A 23,621-nucleotide genomic window follows, 5' to 3' on the forward strand; every position below is an offset into this window, starting at 1 on the left:
GAAAGAAAATTTGTACACTTAATTTTGAAAAATAATGGCTGTGGTCTGGATTTTGTAGAAATGATATATGTTTGATTTGTATAGTCTTAAAAATGAGATAGGTTCTAGACATCTCTTTGAATAAAAAAGTCTAGATATTTTTCCCTAGAAGCTGGCTCCCCATATTTTATATTAGAGCTTTTCCATGTTCTAGTGCTCTTTCATTCTTTGATTACATCAAAGAAAATTACCCATTAAATGAAAATATCTTTGTTCAAGTCCTGGTTCTACAACTTGCTTTCTGTGTAAACTTGAACAGTTCTAGACCTCATCTTTCTCATCTCTTGAAATGAAGGTGCGTAATAATAATGATAATGATCATTGTTATTTTGTTTAGCACATATAACTATAGTAATTATATTTTGCTCAACCAATATTGAAATTCACTTGCAGACTCAGAGCTCATGCCAAAATCAAAATATGCCAATCACTTTTTAGATTATTGGGTTTTAGATTAAATTCATGAAATAGTTAATTTGATCCATCGGCAATCAAAACCTGACAGAAGGCTCATAATGTCATTATCTGAATGGAAAAAAGAAGGGGAGAAGCTTCTTAGATATTTGTGATTCATGTTGATTAAATGTATAGACTTATTCCCTGGCTGAAATTTTTGTGTAACCTTTATTCTGACTCATGAAGTGGGTACGTGGCCAGAGCTTAACAAATGCTTGTTGAACAAATAAATCAATAAAAAGGTGTGGACATTTCCAGCCGAAGTAAAAATGAAAATTCAAGGGCAAAAAAGTATAAGTTGTTAGGTGTTACTAAGGATAAGTGTACTCTGCTCTTCATATTGAAGAGGGGGTATGACCTAAGCATCAAAGTCCTCATCATAAATTAAAGCAGCTTCAGGAATAGGTGAGACTCTCCAGGACATGGAATTAAAAATCCTCAAGTTCTATTTCTGGTTCTGCCAATTATCTGCTCTGTGAACTTGAGTGACTGACTTATCTTCTCTACCCCTCATCTCCTCACCTGGAAAATGGAAATAAACTAATTCTTGCAATCACCAATACATGAGATGGTATATAGGAATGTACTTTGTGAAATTTAAAGTGAAAGTATAATTGTAAACATTTTTTTTTCCTCCTCTCTGTCCAGAACCAGTGTAATCCAGAGAGTAAACAAGTGTACTACTCAGAACTCTGAGTGTGGACTTCCACTTCCACTTGTCTGTCCATAGCCAGTGTGATTTGTGATAGGTTGATCACTTCTTTCTAAGCTATTCTTCCCTTAAGGATTATGTGACTTTTAGGAAAGAAAAGAATAATTATCTTTTTCTCCATTAGGACATGTAAGGACATTAGGACAGTGGCATTGATGGCTCATGCTTCAACTTGTATCTGAAATCATCTTTTTTCAGCAAAGTAGCAAAGGTCTGTTGATCTAGAGAGAGACCTTCAAAATAAAACACATAAGAATAAAATAAGATAAAATTCACGAAGAAATAGTTATTTCCATCAAATTTTAGTAGGAACATAAACTCACTCCTGATGAAGTTAATCAAGTTAGTTTGCCGGCACTTTATTGTTTACTGACCTACGTGTTGCTTCCTCTATTTTTTCCTAAAAAGCACTCCTTTTTAGGAAATACTAACATCCACATGATTAAGAAATAAAAGTGAAGGTGTTAGAGTGTTAAATTATCCCTCTGATGGAAAATGATATGGTCAAACCTACAGTTGAATTTAGGTGGCTGGTCAGTGTGTTGAAGTTGTCATTGCCACTGCCTATGATTAATGCATTTACTCTTCTGTCATTTTAAATTTCTTGAGTTCAGTCTGTTATACACTGTGTGTATTAGTATGGTGACTTTATGCCAACTAAATTATCAAATGACATTTCATAGATAAACTTATTTTCTATTTTAATAAGTAATTCTTCCAAGAGATATTCTATATAAAAAGTCTAACTCAGAAGAGAGGGAAATGTAGAAAAATGAAAGAAAACATGAAAATCTTTTTTCCTTATAAAACATGCAGCTATTCTCAGTTTGTAGTACTAAGAGGGGAACAGGGAATGTTCCAATCCCAACTGACTGTGGTCCAATCCTAATTTAACGATAATAATATTTCCAAATAATGCTAGCTAACACTTACTGAGCAAATACTTGGCACCATGTGAAATAATTTTCTTGTATTAACTCAATCCTCACAACCACTCATGAGGCAGGTACTGTTTGTATTCCCATTTTACAAATGAGGAAACTGAAATATAAAGAGGTTAAATTACTTTCCTCTTGTCAAGTAGAGCTGGGATTGGAAGCTAGTAATCTCATTCTAGACCCTGTACTCTTAATTATGACACTGCTCTAGGTCCCTTTCCCTTTGTTGTAGTTAAGGTTTAGCACTGTTGCTGGAGAATGCTGACAGCTCAGTCTTCAAGGATCTCACATACTCACCAAGGAGAAAGTTTTATAAGCAACTCACTCTGCATCCTGTGATAAATGCTATATGTAATAGAGTCATAAACAAAAAGGTGTGGGAAACCAGAGAAAGAAGCAACTGATTTTGATATAGTGAGATGGTTAGAGTTAATGAGGAGAGGGGTGGGGTAGAAGTTATAGACAAGGAAACCTTTGACTTTAGCTTTTTGGGGGCAGAAATGATGCTTGTTTATGGAACAGGTCCTGGCAAGCAATAAAAACTCATTAATTGCATAAATTAAAAGATGAGTGAACAAATAAATGAAGAAGTAGATAGGATTTCAGAGGGCTGAGGACAGTAGAAGATAGGCAATTCAGGATCTAATCCTAGGACCTAATACAGTACCAAATATCTAGAATTCTTCATTATCTTGGAATCCTCTCTCTCCACGATTTACCTTTTTCTACTTTCCTTGCCTTTCAGTAATTTAGAAAAAGGACACACACACACACACACACACACACACATATATATGATGGGTATACACATGTATCTTTTCTAAAAATTTAGATCCTGTATGTATTACTCAGGGCGTTCCAGAGAAACAGAACCAATAGGATATATAGAGAGATAGATACATAAGGGAGGATTTATTATGGGAATTGGCTCCTGTGATTAGGGAGTCCATGAAGTCCCACAATATTGCAACTGCAAGCTGGAGAAGGAAGAAAGCCTATGGTGTAATTCAGTTGAGGCTGAAGGCCTGAGAAAGGGGTGAGAGATGGCAGGTGCTGTTGTAAGTCATGGAGTTCAAAGGCCCCAGGAAATTCAATGTCCCAGGGCAAGAGAATTTGGATGCTCGAACTTGATAAGATAGAGCAAATTTGTCTTATTTCACCTTTTTGTTCTATCCAGGCTCTCAAGAAGTTGGATGATGCCCACCCACATTGACAAGGGCAGATCTTTGCTCAGTCTACTGATTCAAATGCTAGTCTGTTCTGGAAGCACCCTCACAAATAATGCTTTACCAACTATCTGGGCATCCCTTAACCCAGCTGATACATAAAATTTAACTGTCATACTATATGTATATATGTATGTGTGTGTATGTATGTATACATATATATTGATATACACACACTTGTTATATGTTCATAAGAAGTCTAAATTCTAGTGAGCTATTGAACATCTGAGCAAATAATTTTAATATGAGGCAGAATATTTTACCATTCACTTTAACTCTTTTAACCACCCTTCCTTGACTTCCATAATGATACATTCTCCCTTTTCTTTCTCTCCCACCTATCTGATTGTAGTTTTTCAGTACTAATTCCTCCTCCTCTGCTTGTGCCTTAAATGCTGGTTGCTGGGGGTTCAATCCTTAGTTCTTTTTTTGCTATCCATGTGATGCTAAATATCTACATCCATTTCCACAGATCTGACTTTATCTATATGCCCATCTGTAGCGTACATTTTTTTTTTCTGAACTCCAAACCAATATTTGCCACTACTTTCTGAACGTGTCAATCAGTTCATCCCACAAGGATATAAAGTTCTGTGTTTTTAAATCTCACCTTGCTTTGTATTACTTACTGATCCTGCCTCCTTTTCTGTTTCCAGTGCACCCAACCACATTTACCCCAAAGCCCAAATCAAAACCTCAAAATCAATCTTGAGTTGAAGTGAGAAGGTACATCATTAAGATTTTTCAATTTTTGTCTCCTAAATATCTCTTAAATTCTTCTTTTTTTCCCCTCTGGATTTCTACTGTCTTTGCTTTATTTTAAGCCTTTATCAACATTTGCCAAAATTATTACTCTAATCTTCCAAGCAGATTCTGTACCTTTTGTCTCTCTCAAATTCCTCTAACCCAAAACCAGAGTTTTATCTATAAAATAGAATTCCAGAGTTATATATGTAAAATATTAATCTCATAATATCACACCTCTCTTTAAAACCCTTAATGGGTTCTCTGTCATCTGTAGGATAAAATCTAAACTCCTTACATGGAAAACAATGCCTTTCATGACTTCGCTTCTGCCTGTCTTTTTAAACTAATTTCTCTACCATCTTTCCTCCATAAAGCAACGCGTGTCATCACCAAATTGTTCACCATTCAGGTTCCCCAAACTGACTTTCTACTTTCTTCCTTCTGTCCTTTTACGTATGATCTTTCTCTTCGGGATATGTCCTTTCTCACCTCTTTTCTATCCTTATCCTTCACCCCTCCCAAAAGAAATCTCCATTTACTTTCAAGATTCAGTTCATATATCATTACTTTGGATCCCTCCCTAACTTTCCTTTTTGCCATCCCTCTGAAGTTACTTACTTTTTATCACATGTTCATATATGTAATGAGCATTTACTTCATTATACTTTGTCTCCCTTATAAACTGTGTGAACTCCTCAAGGATACAATGACCACATCTAATTTACCTGAATAGCCTCAACATCCATCTCTTAAGGAATGTGTTAAGGGATCAGTAGACTGGGCTAGAGAGAGCAAGATCTGTTGAGTCAGATTTGAGCTTACTGTCGTTTACTAGTTTTGTAAATGTAGACATTTTTTACTTTTTTTGAATCGCTGTTTCTTTATCAGAAAAATATAGATAATAATAGCTACCTCAAAGGATACTTGGATAACTAAATCAGACAATGTATTTTAAATGTCTGATGGAGACCCATGTCTAGTAGATATCTATTTATTTTTAACTTTGGTTGAATGGACACATAAGAATGAGTGAGTGAATGCATTTGAGTGAACAGGACAATGCTATAAAAAAGTTTTTTGGTTTTTTTGTTGTTGTTGTTGTTAACCCAACATAATGTGGTTTACTTCCCAACCTGATTCTGGTATAGCATCACATGAAAGAAGACCCTTCCCTTAAGCATTTCTTTCCACTGACTCCTGGTCTTTTAGACAGAGCCTTATTTAATCAATTCACCAGGAAAGACTTCCTATACAAGTAGCAACTGTGACACTCTTTGAGGGAATGGTTAAGATGTCACCGCACAGAGATGTCAAGAGAATGGGAAAGTAAAGATTGACAAGCAGTGTAAGAAAACTAAGATTGAAGAAAGCATCCCTTTTTTGTTGAAGTCGTTCCCAGGGGCTATTTAACCTCCCCTGTCCCCTTTTTTTCATCACAGTAAACAACTCTTAGGATGCACTGCCAACTTATTCAAAGTATGTCAGCAGCTCATTAGCCTATAGGCTTGGAATTTGACAAGAGGATGTGAGTTATTAATTATAATTTAAATTATGATTATTGAATGGAGATCTCTGTTACCTAAGTATTATTATTCATTGAGCTGTTTTAGAGACAAGTATATAACAATGTTGTTGAAGCTACTATATTTTCTTCCTTAAAAGACCAAAAGAAAAGAATGTTAACAGTTATGCAAGTCCCCTGTAAAGTGTTAGTCTACGTACATTTCTGAGAAGCTGAAGCTGTGAATGATAATCTACCAGATAGGATTTATAAATTGCTGAATTTATCACTGTACTCTTTTGATGAAAAATGGACTTTTCTGTCAACTTACCAAGCCAGTGTGCTGTACTGCTATATTGCTTTGTCCTTTCTTCTTTACCATTGTCTTAGTCTATTTTGTCTGCTATAACAGAACACCTGAGACTGGGTAATTTGTTAATATAATGAACAGAAACTTATTTGGCTCATGGTTCTGGAAACTGGGAAGTCCAAGATTGGGGGGCTACATCTGGCAAGTGCTTTCTTGCTGTGTCATCCTACAGTGGTAAAGCAGAAGGGCAAAAGAGCATGTGCGCAAGAGTGGGAAGAGGAGTGAACTCATCTTTTTATCAGGAACCCACTCCCTTGATAACTAACGCACTCCCACGGTAATGGTATTCATTCATTCATGAGGACAAAGCTTCATGAGCTAATAACCTCTTAACAGTTCTACCTCTCAATGCTGTTGCAATGGGCATTGAGTTTTCAACACATGAATAAACTTTGAGGAACACATGGTACTTGCTTTTTTTTCTTTTCTTTTCTTTTTTTTAAAAGCCTCATCACCCTTCATTATTAGTCAAGGTTGATGTCTCTGCTTTCTATTGTATCACCGAGTAATGGAAAAGGAAATGAGTTTTGGAATTATACAAAGTAGGTTCAAATTCCAGCCCTACAATTTACTGGCTGTGTGAACTTGAACAAATTGCGTAACTATTCTGATCATAAAGTACAGGATCTTCATGTTTTATTATAAAAGCATTTTAATTTATAAATTATACAATATTGTTAAGAAATTTAAGAGAAAACATTAACACATTGACTGCCACACTAGAAAAAAAAATTTCCTTGGGGCCACAGTGTTTTATTAAAACAAAACAATCCTTTTTAATTTGTTATTTTTTATTGTTTTCTGTGCATGAGTTATATGTAACACAATCCAAGTTTTTAGAATTAAATTGTCAATATTAATTGTAATAATAAGAACATCAACAAGTAAGATTTTCACAAACCAACTGCAGGGTTTTGCTTCACAAGGCCCTGGGCTCAAAACTAGCATGAGTTAAATATAACTCACATGGCAGTCAATGTGTTAAAAACCTATAATACCATTCTACCACCATAACACAAATATAATTTTGACATTGTCTTAATCCCTTTATATTTATTTATCCTCACATTTTTTTAATTGGAATTATTGAACATATGTAATTTCAAATTCTTTTACTTAATATTTTATCCTATTATTCAACATTATGCCAATTTACTAGATGTCAACTAAGAGATGCCATAATTTACTTGTTTCCTTATTATTAATTTTCTTCCAAGTGAGAGCTATTATTAAATGCCATACAATTAATAATTTGGGCATATTTAAAGCAATTTGGAGGGGAAGGATTTACTTCCTTTGTAGCCTAAATACCCTAATTGGGATTAATAGCACATATATGCCTTTAGCCCTTGAAACATTGCTTGTCAAAATGTATACCTGTCCATCTACAAACCAAAAGCCTTCAGTGGACATTATCCAAAGCACTATTACTAGAGCAATTTAGTGGGATAGAACAGGCAGAATAATAAAAATGGGAGGGGAGCAGGTCAGTATTAGATTTGGATATGGGTGGGAGAAAGGAAATATTTATAATTTATGAGTTAATTAAAATCCATATGCTATTGACACTTGGAACATTTTATCATGTAATCTTTAATTCAGTCAGATAGTCTATTAGTCTTTCAACAAGCCTGTTGCCAGAAAAATGATAACACATGATCTCTGCTTTCTGGAAGCTTGTATTTCAGGAGGAGAGAGAAATATTTTTTAAAGGTCATGTGTTGAGAAGTGTTCTAATGCAAGTAAGTATGCTACAGGAGGGCAGGCAACTTTGTCTTGGAGGGCAAGAATGAATTATGAGTATGTGCTGACCTCACAAGAAAAAGGGGCACTGCTAAATACCTTTTCCTGTTACCATCTCCCAAGTCTAGGAAGTGCAAGTGACCCAACTCTGAGAGCAATACTACATGCTCTGTAGAATATTTCTAAAGGTTTCAAATAAATTATCTGATTATGAGTCTTAACTATGCTAGAATCTCTTGCTTAGACTTCTGCTTTGTGTTCACAGCATCTGACACATAGACCTCAACCACTCCTTATATATTCAATAATTATATTGACTGCTGACCACCTAAATAGGTAATAGGAATCATGATCTAGTTTGAACTATTCCATCTATGCTGAGCAAATTATGACATAGGCAGTATAGAATTAGTTTTATTGAAAAATAATACATGAAAAATTTCAGTCCTTTCCTTTAATTCTCAGCCATGTTTCTTATTTCATCTCAGCAGGTAATGTTCCTCATTACATTTTTGCTCAAGCTTACAACTTGATTTTTTCCCTATTGTGTAAGGATTTGTAAACCTCAACTACCCATAGTGAGATCATGTTGTCATCAGACTTAACCTGGTAGGAGTTGGGGATTAGATGAGACTCTGAAGAAGTTTAAAAAGAACCTCACTAAGTAAAGCCAGTTTTATCCAGAACCATTCAAGTTCACAGATTTTAATTAGCAGTTTGAAATTTGTAATATTACTTGAATTTCAAATGGTTGAGAATTTAACACTATATTAAAGGAGCCCAGGCAAAAGGACACAAGTTGCGTCACAGAGACTTATTAAATGTGACGGAAATGTTTAACAGATGAATGCCAGCAAACAGGTGCAAGAGCTGAATTAATTTTTAAACCCTACCACTCAAGGGGAATTGCAATGCATCACGTTGACAGCCACAGCACGTTGCTAATTTCATTCACAAGCTTAAAAATCTCAATATATTTGAACATGTGAATGTATTAAATTTTAAAAAGTGTAAGTAGCATAAGGGTATCCCAGAACTAAAAATGACAATTTCTCTCTGGGACTTCAAGTCATTTATCTAGCCAGAATCATGGTGCTTTTTATGAATGAGATCTATCTTACTGCTTTCACATACAAATTGTGTTCTATTATTATATGTAGTACAGACTGTTACTAAGCAAGATTTTCTCTTATTTTCAATGTGAGATCCCTTGTGACTCACAAGAAAACTGAGGATTCAGTGATATAGATTCCAACTTCTGCTATCATTATGAAAGTGGGTTTTCAATCAATGCTTCTGATGATGCTAAGTGAAATATTTCTGGAGTTAAAGAAAACCAAAACTAAACAAATGCAGAAGCTTTTTTGGGTGGTATCATTAAAAGTGGTAAGTCGTGATCTGAAAACTTAGCTAACTCCCAGTTTGTTTTTACTAGGAATTTACCTACTTTTGGGGTCCCTGGTTCACTTTAGAATTAGATGAAAGTAGTAGAGCATCTCCATATAAAATTGCATATACACAAAATCTTACAAAGATTTAAGGGAGTTCATGAATTTCCATGTTCTGAATACTGTTTGTGGCACATCTTGATCTTTGTTTGGAACTATAAGGATATCTCTTATTAAATGGATTTTCCCCTTTGCCACCTACTGTGCATCAGGGCCTAGACCTAGAATTGGGGATATGAAGGAAATAGGAAAAGGTCTCTGACCTTGTACAACCTAGTAGAAGTTGATAGACAAGTAGTGCAGAGTAGTAAATGGTTTGATGAAATATATATTGAAAGGTCATTGCAAAAGCTTCCTGGAGAAAATAGCACCTTAGTAAGTCTTAAGGATGCGTAAATGTAAATAAACTACAAGAAGTGGGGAAAAGGCATTATAGGCCAAAAGAGTAGTGTCTGCAGAGGCACAGAGATGAAAGCAAGAAGCATTGCCCTTTCGTTGCTAAATTCATATATTCACAAGAAATGTATAACAACAAATGTATTTTAAAAATGTCAGTCTTCTCAACATTTCTCAAGAATCTTAAAATAAAATAAAATAAAATAAAAGGATCTGAGCTTAATTTCCCAAGGTTTTAGCCATCTCAGCCTTTTATTCCATTTTGTATACAAGCTCATACCCATACCCCTCATTTTGCTTAGCTGGAAAATAGTAAGCACTCATTTTTAGGATGTATAAGCAACAGTAAAGGGCTCCTTTTTTAGTAAGTGAGTCAAGAAAAGTCCATATGTACTGAATTGGGTAAGTCTAGATTCTTAATCAAACACATGTAATCAGCACCTATCTAAAAGTCTTTTGATAATGGCAGCAGTAGCAAGTATTTCTTTTGAAACTCACTATCAAGAAAACAGACCAAAAAGAGAGACAAATGCACATTCTAATAACCTGAGCTAACAATAAGTTATTTTCAATAGAACAAAAAGGACAAAAGCCAAAGGTATTCATTACCATTCCCAGGATAAGAGACCAGGGCAGGTGCCGCCTTCACCAGATGCACAGTCTTTAGGTCTGACAATGCACATCTCCCCAGGGAAAATGTGTAGAGAAAGCCAAACTCTTGCAACTTGATGCAAAGTGATTTGGCTTCCATTAAAACATCTCTCAGTAAAAGGCTATTCAGACTTAGAGTAAAGATTCTTCACTCATTTTCTCCCAGAAAATGAGATTGTTATATACAACACTATACATAGAATCAGAGCTTCTGGAAATCATTCTAAACTATGTGATTTCTCTTAACTTAAATTTTAGTCAGGAAAAAGGAAATGAGACGGCTTGGTACATGTACCATCTTAAAATTGTTGCTTTATTTTGAGCACCTTTAAACACTAGGAAATTCAAGGACATCCTCAGGACACTGAAAAATTATCCACCTAGATAATAAAATAAGTTAAAAAGAAAAAACTGGCACCGATCTGGGCTTCCTAGAGTGTATCTCAGATGAACTAGCCAGAAATATTATACTTTTCTTCTGGGGAGGTTAGATTTACTCTATGTTACAAAAAAAAAAAAAAAAAAACAAAACAATAAAAAGGCAGATTAATGTAAGAGTGAACTTCATACTGCTTTTTAAAAAGACCTGAATTTTCAAAATTAGTTTCATGAGTTCCAAGACAGGACTACTTAACCATCCCTGTGAATTGGGGAAGAGACATTTAAGTTTTGTGCCTTTATATGGAAATAAGGATATTTATTTCTTACCTCCCAGAATTTTTATAAGGATTTAATGACATAATTAAAATACGTGGAACAGGATTAACACAAAACCTACTTTCAGTACTTTCCCAAGTGTGTAATCCAGAAAAGAAATCCTATGGAATGGTTAGTTGTTATTAAAATAAAAACAATTTATTGTCAAAAACTTGCAAAACGCTGGGTAAACAAAGTTAACCAGTTGTTTTCAGAGTTTTACATTGTTAATGGGCTGGGCATTGTTAGTCTTCAAAAGTGGAGTGTGTAGCATGCTGCATTTCCCAGACTTACTTGACAACAGACACACTGGTCACTCACTGTTCCCAGGAATAGCAGTTTGGGAAATGCTGTACTGTATGGTCAAGGTTCTTTTTTTTCCTTTTTGCTCCCATAATAGCATATACAATTCTTTATAGCACTCATCACAATATTTACATGTCATTCTCTTCATTGGGTTTGACTTTCATGAGGGCAAGGACTCTATATTCATAAATGTTTAAATCCCCAGTGTTTAGTACATCATGAGTAATAAATATTGGCTAAATGAATGATTGATGTATTATTAAGAATATGTATGTATTGAATTTTACCAAATATTCCTGATGCCAGTGTAGACTAAAATTGTTTAATTTAGTATACCATACTAAAAAATAAATTTTATGTGGATTAGATATTTAAATGTAAGGAATAAAACCAGAAATACACCCAAAAAGTCATAGAGTTGATTATATCTGTAATCTTATAGTTGGGGAAAGCCTTCCTAAACTTGATAAAAACTAAAACCATATGAAAAAAGATACCTATATAAAATTTTTAAATTTTTTGTATGGAAGAAACTATACAAAATTAAAAGACAGTCACAATCTGGGAAACATATTTTCAACTATGTATGAGAGACAAAGGGTTAATATCCTTATTTTATAAATAGGTCTTCCAGATCAATAAAGAGCAACATCACATCAAGAACATGGACAAAGGATTTATTTAAGCAATTTATAGCAGGAATCAAATGGCTATTAGATTTGAAAAGATGCCCAACCCTAATTGCCAAAGAAATGCAAATTAAAACAGCAGTAAGCTATCATTCACCTACTATTAGACTAGTCATGAGTAAAGAATGATAGTTTCTAGCACTGGTAAAGATCGTGGGGTGATGAACTCTCTCATATACTATTGATGGAGGTAAATTGGTACAATCTATTTAGAGGGTAAGTTCAGAAGTATCGATCCAAGTTTAAATGAGCATAAATACCCTTTGACCTAACAAATCCAATTCTACAGACATACAAGGATCATGTACAGTTCCAAATATTTTTCCTGGATTGTGAGTGTCATTTTACTTTGTAGAGTTTTTTTGCTATGTAGAAATTTTAAAAGTGCAGTTCACATGTTATTTACAGCATTTTTTGTGATAACAAAAATAAAAAACATCCTAAATATTCTTGCTATGGTGGCAATATGAGCGCTACTGGAGACCACCAGTATTTTATTTACCATTGTATTCCCAATTGGCTGGTACTGTGCTTAACACTATAAACATTTGTTAAATAAACAAATGAAATTAATTATAATACATCTGTACAACTGAAATTATTTTTAAAAGTAAGATAAGTAAACAAAGTAAGTTGAAGATCAATTCCCTTCCTATAAAAATATATATATGCACACAAGCATTTATATATACATTTTCATATATGCCTATCAAGAAAAAAGGAGGTGTACCTCTTGGTTGCCTCTTGCAGCAGAATTTAACTCGTACTGACAATAACAATTTACTTCATATACAACTGATAATATTTCCTTTTGTTTTTTTTTTTAACAATGAATATGTTTGTAACTTTACAAATGTAATCATTCTTTCAATCCACCAACCCTTTTGGTGCCAAGAATTTATAGCAGTGAACAAAAATAGTCTCTATTTTCCCTGAGTATATATTCTAGTGGAGGAAAACAGATGGTAAACAAATAAATATTTGTCCTTTTAATGGAGCTAAATAAAACAATGTAAAGGGACTAGTGACAAGGTGCTGTTTTTCATAAGCATAGGCAGAGACTACCTTTCTAATTCTGTGATGTTGGAGAAGAGAACTAAATAAAGTAAGGAATAAACCACCCAGGTGTGTGAAGGCAGACCTTCCAAGTACAGGTCAAAGGACCTAGGCATGTTGTGGTTCACTTAAGAGTATGGAGAGCAAGGTCAGGGGATGGGCTCAGAGAAATGGGGGTGGTTAGGGGGCAGGGATTGCATATCACATAGGGACTTTTGGCCAAGGTAAGAACTTCAGTTTTATTTGGTATGGCAGGAAGATGTTGGAGATGTTGAACAGTGGAGCAACATGATCTAATTTTTATATTAAAAGGATCAGTCTGGTGGTTATGTGGAAAAGATTATGATGGCTTGGACTAGGGTAATAGTAATGGAATCAGTAAGAAGTAATGGGGTTCTGGATACATCCCAGATACAGATCCATCAGAATTTGCTGATATGAGACAAAGAAGAGAGAAGGGATGTGAAACCACCAGGGATTTAAAATATACCACCACCAAGAAACCTGATCTGAAACATGAGCATGGAGTGCCTCTAATGAGGCAGAACTCTTTAACAATTTTATTGCACAGCTAGGGTCAATCTCTTATGTAGTGAATTTTCCCAATATTACTAGGATAGAAGTAAGTGCCAAATAATGTCTTAAAATTATATTGAAATTAGAACTTGTCATCTCATACTAGGTTAAATATATACTTTTAAATGTACATTTTTAAAAAGTGTATTTAACTTGAAAACATCATGCTATTAAATGTATTTTAGCCTTTAATTTCCCCTTATAGTCAGTTTTACTGACATAATTTTGCTATTTTCAAGTATAAGAAGGAAAACAGTTCTGCTGTTTAGAAATACTGAGAAAATCTGTAGTTTAGGATCTCATAAGTGTTAAGTGAAATAAAGCTTACATGAAATCTTAATGTTATACATTAATCTTTGGGGAACAAACTTGTACTTACATCACTGAAGATCTTGATGATTTTTAAAAATATAAATTTCCAAATTTTGCCATTACATTCTCATGTCTCATTTCATTCTGCAAAAGTAATATGCAAATGTAAAGTCCACCTTGGACATTTGCTCTATTTCAGATAATAAAGGCTTCCAAGTTTGTATTTCCTGAGATTAAAATTATTTGCAGGTGCTCCATTGCATGTACAAATGATTGATTAAGGGCATTCTCAGTGATTATCACGTATAATTAAATACATGCAGTCAGTTGTATTGAGAGAATGAAATTGATAGCAAATTTGAGAGTTCAGTTTCCCCATTAAAATAGTAATTTGGTACCCACAAACACATTTGGCCAAAAAGTAGCATAGAGGACTGGGCCTATATTATGACATTATTTTTAAATTCTATTCATATTGTTTTCTGTGGTTAAAAATATGCTCTTCATTTTGTCGGTCATTGATATGACTATTATGCTCTTTATATATCCACCTGATGATGTGAATGAAACTGTACTATTAGTCCTAGATTTTCAGTCATTCATCCATTTTTTTTATTAATTGTCTATTCATTATCTTTCCAACAAACATTTACTGAGTGTTTTCTAAAATCGTTTTTAATCTTGGTTGCATGTCAAAATCCTCTGTAAAGCTTTTTAAATGTTGTGATTCCTGAGTAATAAACCACTGAAACTGTGATTTACTAGGTTTGGAGTGGGGCTAGGTATTTTTTTCAAAAGTGCTGCAGGTGAATGATGTGTAGTCAGAGTTAAAAATCACAAGCTTCTCTGTCAAGTAGTAGGGATATAAGAGTGAACATGAAATAGTTCCTGTTCACTAGGGATCAGAGTCAAATGAGTGAGACAGACAAGTAAACTAGTAATTACAGTAGAGTGTGTAAGTCCTATACTAGGGATAAGCACATCTCTTTTCACTTAGAACTAATATATATTGGTCCTATGTTAACTAAGTCCATTGTTGAACTATAAAACACAAAAAGGAGATTTTCTCTCATCACCAAACTAAATGATCCAAATTGTGACTGAGACTATATTTTCTATCTTGCCTACTCTATTCCTTAATCAAATGAATTAGCCATACTAGACTCTGTGATTAAAGTCAGGAAATGGAAATGCAGAGAGAAATCAGTTTCTATTTCTGATAGCAGGATATGGAAGATGAGAAAGAGGTGAAGAAGGATTGCAAACCAGTGAGCTCCTCAAGGGCAGGGAGCATGTGTCATTAATATTTTTCTCCCTATGGCCTGATTCAGCATCCAACATATGGGTAGGCATTGAATCTGGTATGGTTCTTGAATCTTTTTTTCCTGATGAATTACAGGCAAGTGTTCTTACCTAGTCTGTGCTTACCTAAGAGAACCCTGTCCCTTGCTTTCTGACCAGTGGCTCTCACAAGGAAACCCATGTTTGCTTCCTGAGAGAAACAAGACATTTACTGATTATCCTTTTTATTTTTTTTTTTTTCCCTTGAGACAAGGTCTCACTCTGTCATCCAGGCTGGAGTGCAGTAGTGTCATCATATGTCACTGCAACCTCTAAGTCCTGGGCTCAAGCAATCCTTCTGCCTCAGCCTCCTGAGTAGCTAGGACTACAGGTGCATGCCACCATGCCTGGCTAAATTTTTTTATTTTTTGTAGAAACAGGGTCTCACTGTTTTACCCAGGCTGGTCTCAAACTCCTAACCTCAAGCAAGCCTCCTGCCTTGGCCTCCCAATGTGCTAGGATTACAGGTGTGAGCCACTGTGCCGAGCCTACTGATTGTGTGTAAGCTTGGTAATTCAAAGAACCTTGCTTAATCCTTCATGGTTAGATAGTTTTTTCTTGTCGTCTTGTCTGTGTGTTCCATGCCAGATTGCCAATTGATGTTTTGTTTTTACTTCTTGAATTTCCATGATTATATGCTGTTTTCTATTCTTTTGCTTCTTTTTTATTCTGTGTTATACAATCTATACTGTCAACCTTTCTTTCTATGAATTACAGACATGAGTTACCACTATAAAAGAAGGGTAGCCCTTAAGATTTAACCTATCTAAAATAAGGGAAAATACATGCCTTTGATCCCCAGAGCAGCACCAAAAAACTCCATAAAAACACATTGTTTATTGCAGACCCCTGTCATCCCCTGGTCCCTAAAGATGGGACTTGGGGAGGTTGAAAGGACAACATCTAGAAATTCTTTCCAGGAAATCCACTGGACATAATCCAGGTCAGAATTCCCTAAACAACAGTAAGAATGTCCCAGAAGAAAAGGTTCACGGATTAAAGTTATCCTATTATCTTTAAGACCTCCATTTCTAAATATAATTGAAAGCTCTGTCCATTCTCCATGACTTTATGACATTGGCAAGGCCTAATTAGACCTTATAAAGAAAAGCTTGTCTGATTGCAGTGGTAGTAATTTGTCAGCTGCAGATTTGTATATATTGTAGATATACTTAATGTGAATATGATTTATATAAACTTGAGATGTATAATAGAAAATATTAATAAAATCTCACTTTGTGTAAATACTTTGAAATAACAAATTCTCTCAAATTAAAAGAGTTAGGAATCTCATAGTTTCACAGCTAGCTAACTGAATGAATTATAAATTATGTCTATCCTGCTGCTACAGGAAGGTGCCATTTTAGCTGATAAACAGAAATGCCTAACACACTTTGTCATGTCAGATGAACCAATGCTGTTGTTTATATTAGAACTTCTATGGTGATTTCAGACATTATTTCGTTATTTTTGTTTTTTGTTATTTTGTTCTGAAACTTTACCTGTTTTCATTAAATTTTAAAAATATATTCAGTGATAATGTCATACAAATATTAAGCTCTCTGCCTTTCTATTATTTCATGAATTTAGAGTTTTTGTTAAAAAATGTCAACAAACTTAAGCAATTACCATGTTGAGTCATGCTTTTAATTTCTGCAAAATATTAGAGATAATGCTAAGAAGAAACTTTTAAAAACCAATGAAGCAAAAATATCCTACAGTACTTATTGATCTATATGCTACATGAATGTTTATTTCCCATTTTACATGAAAATATATGTACATTAATTTTGTTATGTATTTTGTATTTTATATTTCTCCTTTGAGAAAATTAGTCTTGAATCATGTAAGGTTTGAATCATGCAAGGTTTTTAGGAATGCAGCCTTTCTGAAATTTCCTCGAAATCCAAGCCCCAAAATATGAATAGTTGTATATTTATTTGTTCGGATCCTCAGAATACTGTGAAACACATTTCCAATTGACCCATACTCTTTCTCTGGAAAATGGAGGAACTGAGTAACAAATAAAAAGAAGCTAACTTCCCCCTTCAGTTTTGACATTGACACCTTGTTTCTTATTTACCTGGTTGTTGGAAGATAAATCCCCTAATATCTAACATTTTCTAGCCTTTCAATAAAGTAATTTTTGTAGAGGAAAAAGTAAGCCCATTACTGATTTGGTTAACTTTAAATAGCCAGGTTCTCACCTCTCTGGTATATGTAAGATATTGTTTCTTCTCTGATCTAGCTCCCAAGGAAAATTAATCAGATATGTCTATACTTTACTACTAGTTATGCAGCTTACTGAAATGTGAACTAAAGTACCAGCTGCATATAATTTACTTTTCTGTAATACTAAGGAGACTCAAATGTCAGGATTCCAGTCATATTTTCAGATCTTCATTCAGAGGAAATCTTTTCTGGAAACAATACATCTCTATGGGATAATATTCTCCAGGAATATGCTCCTAAATCAAAGAAATTTCTGTATAAATCCATTGAACATTATACTTTAATATCATGTTTATATGCCAGTAGTTGTAAGTTTAAGGAAAATTGTATGTATCTATTGATTTAAAATTGTCATTTTTGTTTATCTCAATTATGAACTATTAATAGATGGGACATATCTATTTTGATGTGCATGTTTTAAAATATGATGTAAATAGTATCATGCATATATCATTCTGTGATTTTCTTTTTATTTGTTCTATTTCTTTTTTAATGCCATGACAGATTATTTTTATATAGTCTAGATACAAGTCCCTTATTAAATATACAATTTGCGAAAATGTGTTCACCATTTTGTGAATTGACTTTTCATTTCTTGATGGTGTCCTTTGAAAGATAGTTTTTTAATGTTGATGAAATTTCACTTATATGATTTTCTGTTTTGTTCACAATTTTGGTGTCACATCTAAGAATCTTTTGCCAAGTTGAAAGTAATGAAGATTTACCCCTATGGTTTTTTTTAAGAGTTTATAGTTTGTGCTTTTATGTTTAGGTCTTTGATGCATTTGAGTTAATTTTATGTGCTATGGAGACAAGAGTTCAACTCCATTCTTTTGCATGTTGCTATCCAGTTGTCCCAGCAACATTTGTTTAAAAGACTTTCCCCAATTGAATGGTCTTGGCACTCTTGTCAAAAATCAGGTGACCATATATATGGGTTTATTTCTTGATTCTCAATTATATTCCATTGATCCCTGTGGCTATTTTTATGCCAGTACTACACTATCTTGTTTACCATTGCTTCGTAGTGAGTTTTGAAATTCTTAAGTGTGAGTCCTACTTTTTTTCTTTTCTTTTTTGTTTTCCCCCCAAAATCATTTGGGCTGTTCTGGTCCCCTTGAAATTCCATATGTATTTTAGGCTCTGTTTGTCAATTTGTACCAAGAAGTCCGCTAGAATTCTGGTAGGGATTGCATGGAATCTTAGATCAGTTTGGGTAGTATTGCCATCTCAACAATGTTAAATCTTCCAATCCTTGAACATGGAATGTTTTTCTGTTTATATAGGTCTTCTTTAATCTCTTTCAAAAATGTTCTATAACTTTCAAAGCAAAAGTTTTACACTTCTTTTGCTAATTTATTCCTAAGTATTCAAATTATTTTATGCTATTGAGAATGGAATTGTTTTCTTAATTTAATGTTCATGATTGTTCATTGTTGTATCTACAAACACAACTGATTTTTGCGTGTTAGTTTTCTATCTTGTTACTATGCTGAATTCATTTATTACTTCTAATAGTTTGCATGTGTGTATAATCTTTAGGATTTTCTGCATATAAGATCATATCATCTGCAAACAGACATAATTTTATTTTTTCCTTTCTAATTTGATTGCCTTTCTTTTCTTTTTCTTGTCTAATTGCTCTAACTAGAACTTCTAATACTATGTTGAATAGAAATGGAAGCATTGTCTTGCTCCTGATCATAGAAGAAAATCTTTTAGTCTTTCACCGTTGAGTATCATATTAGCTGTGAGTTTTTTATATGTGCCCTTATCTCTTTATTCCTTTCTGTATATCCAAGTTATTATCTTGTGTCATTTTATTTCAATGTGAAGTATTTCCTTCAGCATTTCTTATATGTGGACCTGTTATCAATGGATTTTTTTTTCACTTTTTATTTGTTTAAAAATGTCTTTGAACTTTTATTTTTTAATAATTGTTTTAGTAGAAAACAGATTTTCCTCTTGGCACTGAATGTTATTCCAGTGTCTTATGACTTCCATTATGCTAGTGAGAAATTAGCTATTAATCATATTTTTGTTTTTTCTTTATGTGATGTAGGGTTGTTTTTTTTTTTTTTTTTTTTTTTTTTTGCCATTGTCACGATTTTTCTTGTTACCTTTGACGGTAGTAGTTTGATTATGATGTGCCTGGATTTAGTCTTTTTTGTTTATATTCTATTTGTGGTTCATTGAGCTTCTTGTAGCTATGAGTTAATGTTTTTAACCAAAGTTGAAAAATTTTTTTGTTATTATTTCTTGAAATATTTGTCTGCCGTTTCTCTGCTGCTTGTTCAACTCTAATTTTCCTTGTGAATTATGAAAGATATTTTCAACACATAATTTTTCAACCTTGGAAAAATGCTTAGAAATAAGAGAGGGAAGTGTGAATGAAATGCCACAATTTTCCAAGAAAATTTAGTTCCTTAAATATGCACACACACTACAGAACTCATTTGATTTACAGTGGAACATACTAATGTTACCTGTCCTCTTTTTCTGTTTTTACAAAATCTATTCCTAGGTGCATTTCCTCCATCTGCTATTTATGCACGAAAAGACTTGCTACAACGATCTACTCATATTGCTACCAAGACTTTCCAAGCTCTTCGCATATTTGTGAACAATGAGCTCAATGAACTCTACACAGGACTGAAGACAGCTCAGAAGTTTCTGAGACCTGGTGGTCGCCTTGTTGCCCTCTCCTTCCATTCACTAGAGGATCGCATTGTCAAACGATTCTTGCTTGGAATAAGCATGACAGAAAAGTTTAACCTAAGTGTTAGACAGAAGATGATAAAAACATCACAATTGGATTCAGGTCATGAAAACCAGGAAGGAGTCTCTATTAAAAAAGCTCCTTTAATGTGGGAATTGATACACAAAAAGGTACTTACCCCGGAAGATCAGGATGTACAAGATAACCCCAGAGGGCGCTCAGCCAAGCTTAGAGCTGCCATCAAATTATGAGAAAGTTACCATTATCTTAGTCTTCAAATTGTTCCTCACAGTTTCTCTAATTTTTTTTCATGTGATGTTCCTGAACAGCTTAATACTAGTTTTAAGTGTGGGACAGTCTGGAAATTGATGGCATTTAACATTATTTTTTTTCTCAAAAAGAAACTAGGGAATATTAGCATGACACAGAAAGTTCAACTCAGGGTGAAGCAGCATCAAGATAGGAAAAATGTGTTTATCTTTGTATTATATTTAACTTTTGAAATGCAATCTTTTCTCTGGCCAGGAAATTTTAAAACAAAGAATACTATGTTGTGTTTATCTAAATATGTAAACTCAATCTGTAAGGAGAAAGATATTATAATCATTTGCATGCCCTAAATTCTGAATTTAGATATTCAAATTTGCAACATACTTTCTTTGGATTAAATAATTAATGATGATCATGGAATGAATTTTAATTTCCCTACTTATGAATAATTAATTACTATGGCTTTCTCAAATATAGGGCTTTACATAAATTTTAAATTTTTAAATATTTGTTTTAAAATGCATTATACTGATAAATTTCATTACTGAAATTGTATTTCATTTTAAAGGGATTTTTCAGTGTGATATGAGCCACTTTTTCATGTATTACAAAGTAAAAGTGTAGAATTCTTATAGACAATTGTTTCACAAACTTATATTTAATGTCAATTGTACCTATGTTAATAAATAATCCAGAATCCCTTTAGTAAATAAAATCTCTGAATAGAATCTTGTATTTTTAATTGAGCTATTCAAAATAATTCAGCCAACTCTATTTGAAATAGAAAACTATTTAATATAGTAAAATCAATGCTTCATTAATGTTTTTATGTAGTTATAATCACTATAATAAGGGTAAAAAGTTTATTCAGGAAAAACTCACTTGGTAGAGGATTCTTTAACAAATTGATGAGATTGATTCATAATTTACATGTCAACTTTTTATATGTAAATATGTACATCTAATTTATTTGGTTATTCAGCAAGTACTGAACTTCTCATTAGAGAAACAAAGGTAAGTACAATATACATGGCCCACAGTACCTGTCCTATGGAGTTTATAGTCTAGTGGAGGAGAATGATGTTAGTTAAATAATCACAGAAATTAACACAAAATGGACATAGTGGTAAATGCTACAAAGAATTGGTACATGGTACTGTAAGAGCATCTAGTAGGGATTTGATTTGTGGAAGGAAATCAGATCTGAGAATATGATGCTTGAATTGCATCCTGAATGAAGAGTATGAGATAACTTAGTTACAGGACACAGGTAACAGTTACAGTTACAGGTGTTTAGGGGGCATGTTGATTGAAGGTGGATGTAAGTAATTAGCCTTGAAATCATATTTATACTATTAATTTGTTCAGTAAACTGTTTATTCAAATACAGGAAAAATTCATCTTCTCCATTATGGTTACAAATTACAAATTGGTGAATCCAAGTGAAGGAAATATCAACATAACTATTTAATAGATGTGCAAAATAGGTAAGAATTAAATACATGAATTTACCTCAGACTCATTTTATCTGTGTAATATTTAATTTTAGTTCCCAAGCTTTGTTAACCACTTTTACTTTACAGGATTTATCTATATTTGCACAATCCTATAGTGAAATCAGACTTAGAAAAGATTTTGGGGAACAATGTGCTCAAATTAGAAACAAAAGAATACACCTAGGTTGATCTGCTGAATCCTACCTGAAGAATTTTGTAAGTATCTCTTCACATGTAACACATATTTGGAAGTGAGGAAGATTCCCAAAGGTAAGTCCCCATCCATGTATGTGATTAGAAAATAAAAGACCATACTCTTATATTCAATAATTATTCACAATTATTCACCTATTTCATCAATCTTTTTTTAAAATAGGTTTAGGGGTAGGTGGTTTTTTGTTACATGAAGAATTGCTTAGTGGAGAAATCTAGGCTTTTAGTTTACTCATTACCTGAGTAGTGTACATTGTACCCAATAGGTAATTTTAATCCTGTACTCCCTTCCCACCTTCCTCCTTCTGAATCTCCAGTGTCCATTATGTCACTCTTGTATTACCGTGCATACCCTTGGCTTAGCTCCCACTTATAAGTGAGAACAGGCAGTATTTGGTTTTTTGTTCATGGGTTACTTCACTGAGGATAATGGCCTCCAGTTCCATCCAAGTTGCTGCAAAAGACATTTCATTCTCTTTCATGGCTGAGTAGTATTCCATGGTATTTATCTATCACATTTTCTTTAGTCACTCTTCATTTGATAGGCACTTAGGTTGATTCCATATCTTTGCAGTTGTGAATTGTGCTGCAATAAACATACAGGTGAAGGTGCCTTTTTAATAAAATCACCTATTTTCTTATGGGTAGATCCCCAGTAGTGGGATTTCTGGATCAAATGGGAGATCTACTTTAATTCTTTGAAAACTCCATACTATTTTCCATAGAGGTTATATTAATTTACATTCCCACCAATAGTTTTTAATCATTCCCTTTTCACTGCATCTGTGCCAGTGTCTGTTTTTGACTTCTTAATAATGGCCATTCTGGTAGGAGTAAGGCGGGATCTCATTGTGGTTTGAATTTCATTTTCCTGACGATTAGTGATGTTGAGCATTTTTTTAATATGTTTGTTGGCCATTTGTTTCTCTTCTTTTGAAAAATGTCTGTTCATCTGCACTGGCCTGCCCTGGCAGCAGCAGCAGTCGCTGGGCCTGCAGTGGTGTGCAGAGTGGGGAAAAGGGTCCTGTGATGCAAAGCATAGAGACTGCTCCAGTGGTAGGAGGAGATTTTACTCTGCTGGTGAGGCTGAGCTCAGAGTTTGTGTGCCGCTGCTGGGAGCAGAGTCACTTTTCATAGCCCCAGACAGGGAGCTTTCAGGCTCTGGAAAGCATGCAGTTTGGTTTCCTTTGTCCCAGGGGCCACCTTTTTGGTGCACTGCACCGTACTTTCCCTGGGAAGTAGTAGTCTCTGTGAGCTAGAGTACAGGTGACCCTGCAGCACCTTTGGGTCCAGCCAGCTCTGTGCTGCCACCGCCCTCCAGATGGACACTGGGGGGTGTCAGCTGGAGCTTCTGGGATATTGAGGTACAGCAGCTGAGGTTCCCAGAGCAGGATGCAGTCTCAAGACAGTGTGCTTTCATAGTGGCACCCTGCCATAGCTGCTCAGGTCTGGGGTGGGAGGTGAGTGACCCAGTGCAAGTTCTCAGTG

General features: G+C 34.1%; 1 protein-coding gene across 1 annotated transcript in view; it reads left to right on the forward strand.

Moving 5' to 3' along the window:
- The window catches only part of METTL15 (methyltransferase 15, mitochondrial 12S rRNA N4-cytidine), a 183,398-nt gene extending 162,798 nt beyond the window's left edge, over nt 1-20,600 (forward strand). Inside the window, exon 6 of the mRNA XM_069469750.1 lies at nt 19,960-20,600. Coding sequence (XP_069325851.1) covers nt 19,960-20,405 — 446 coding nt within the window. The 3' untranslated portion in view covers nt 20,406-20,600. The remainder of the gene's footprint in view (nt 1-19,959) is intronic.
- The last annotated feature ends 3,021 nt before the right edge of the window (nt 20,601-23,621 follow it).

This window comes from Eulemur rufifrons, chromosome 6 (assembly GCF_041146395.1).
Source record: "Eulemur rufifrons isolate Redbay chromosome 6, OSU_ERuf_1, whole genome shotgun sequence".
NCBI lineage: Eukaryota > Metazoa > Chordata > Mammalia > Primates > Lemuridae > Eulemur > Eulemur rufifrons.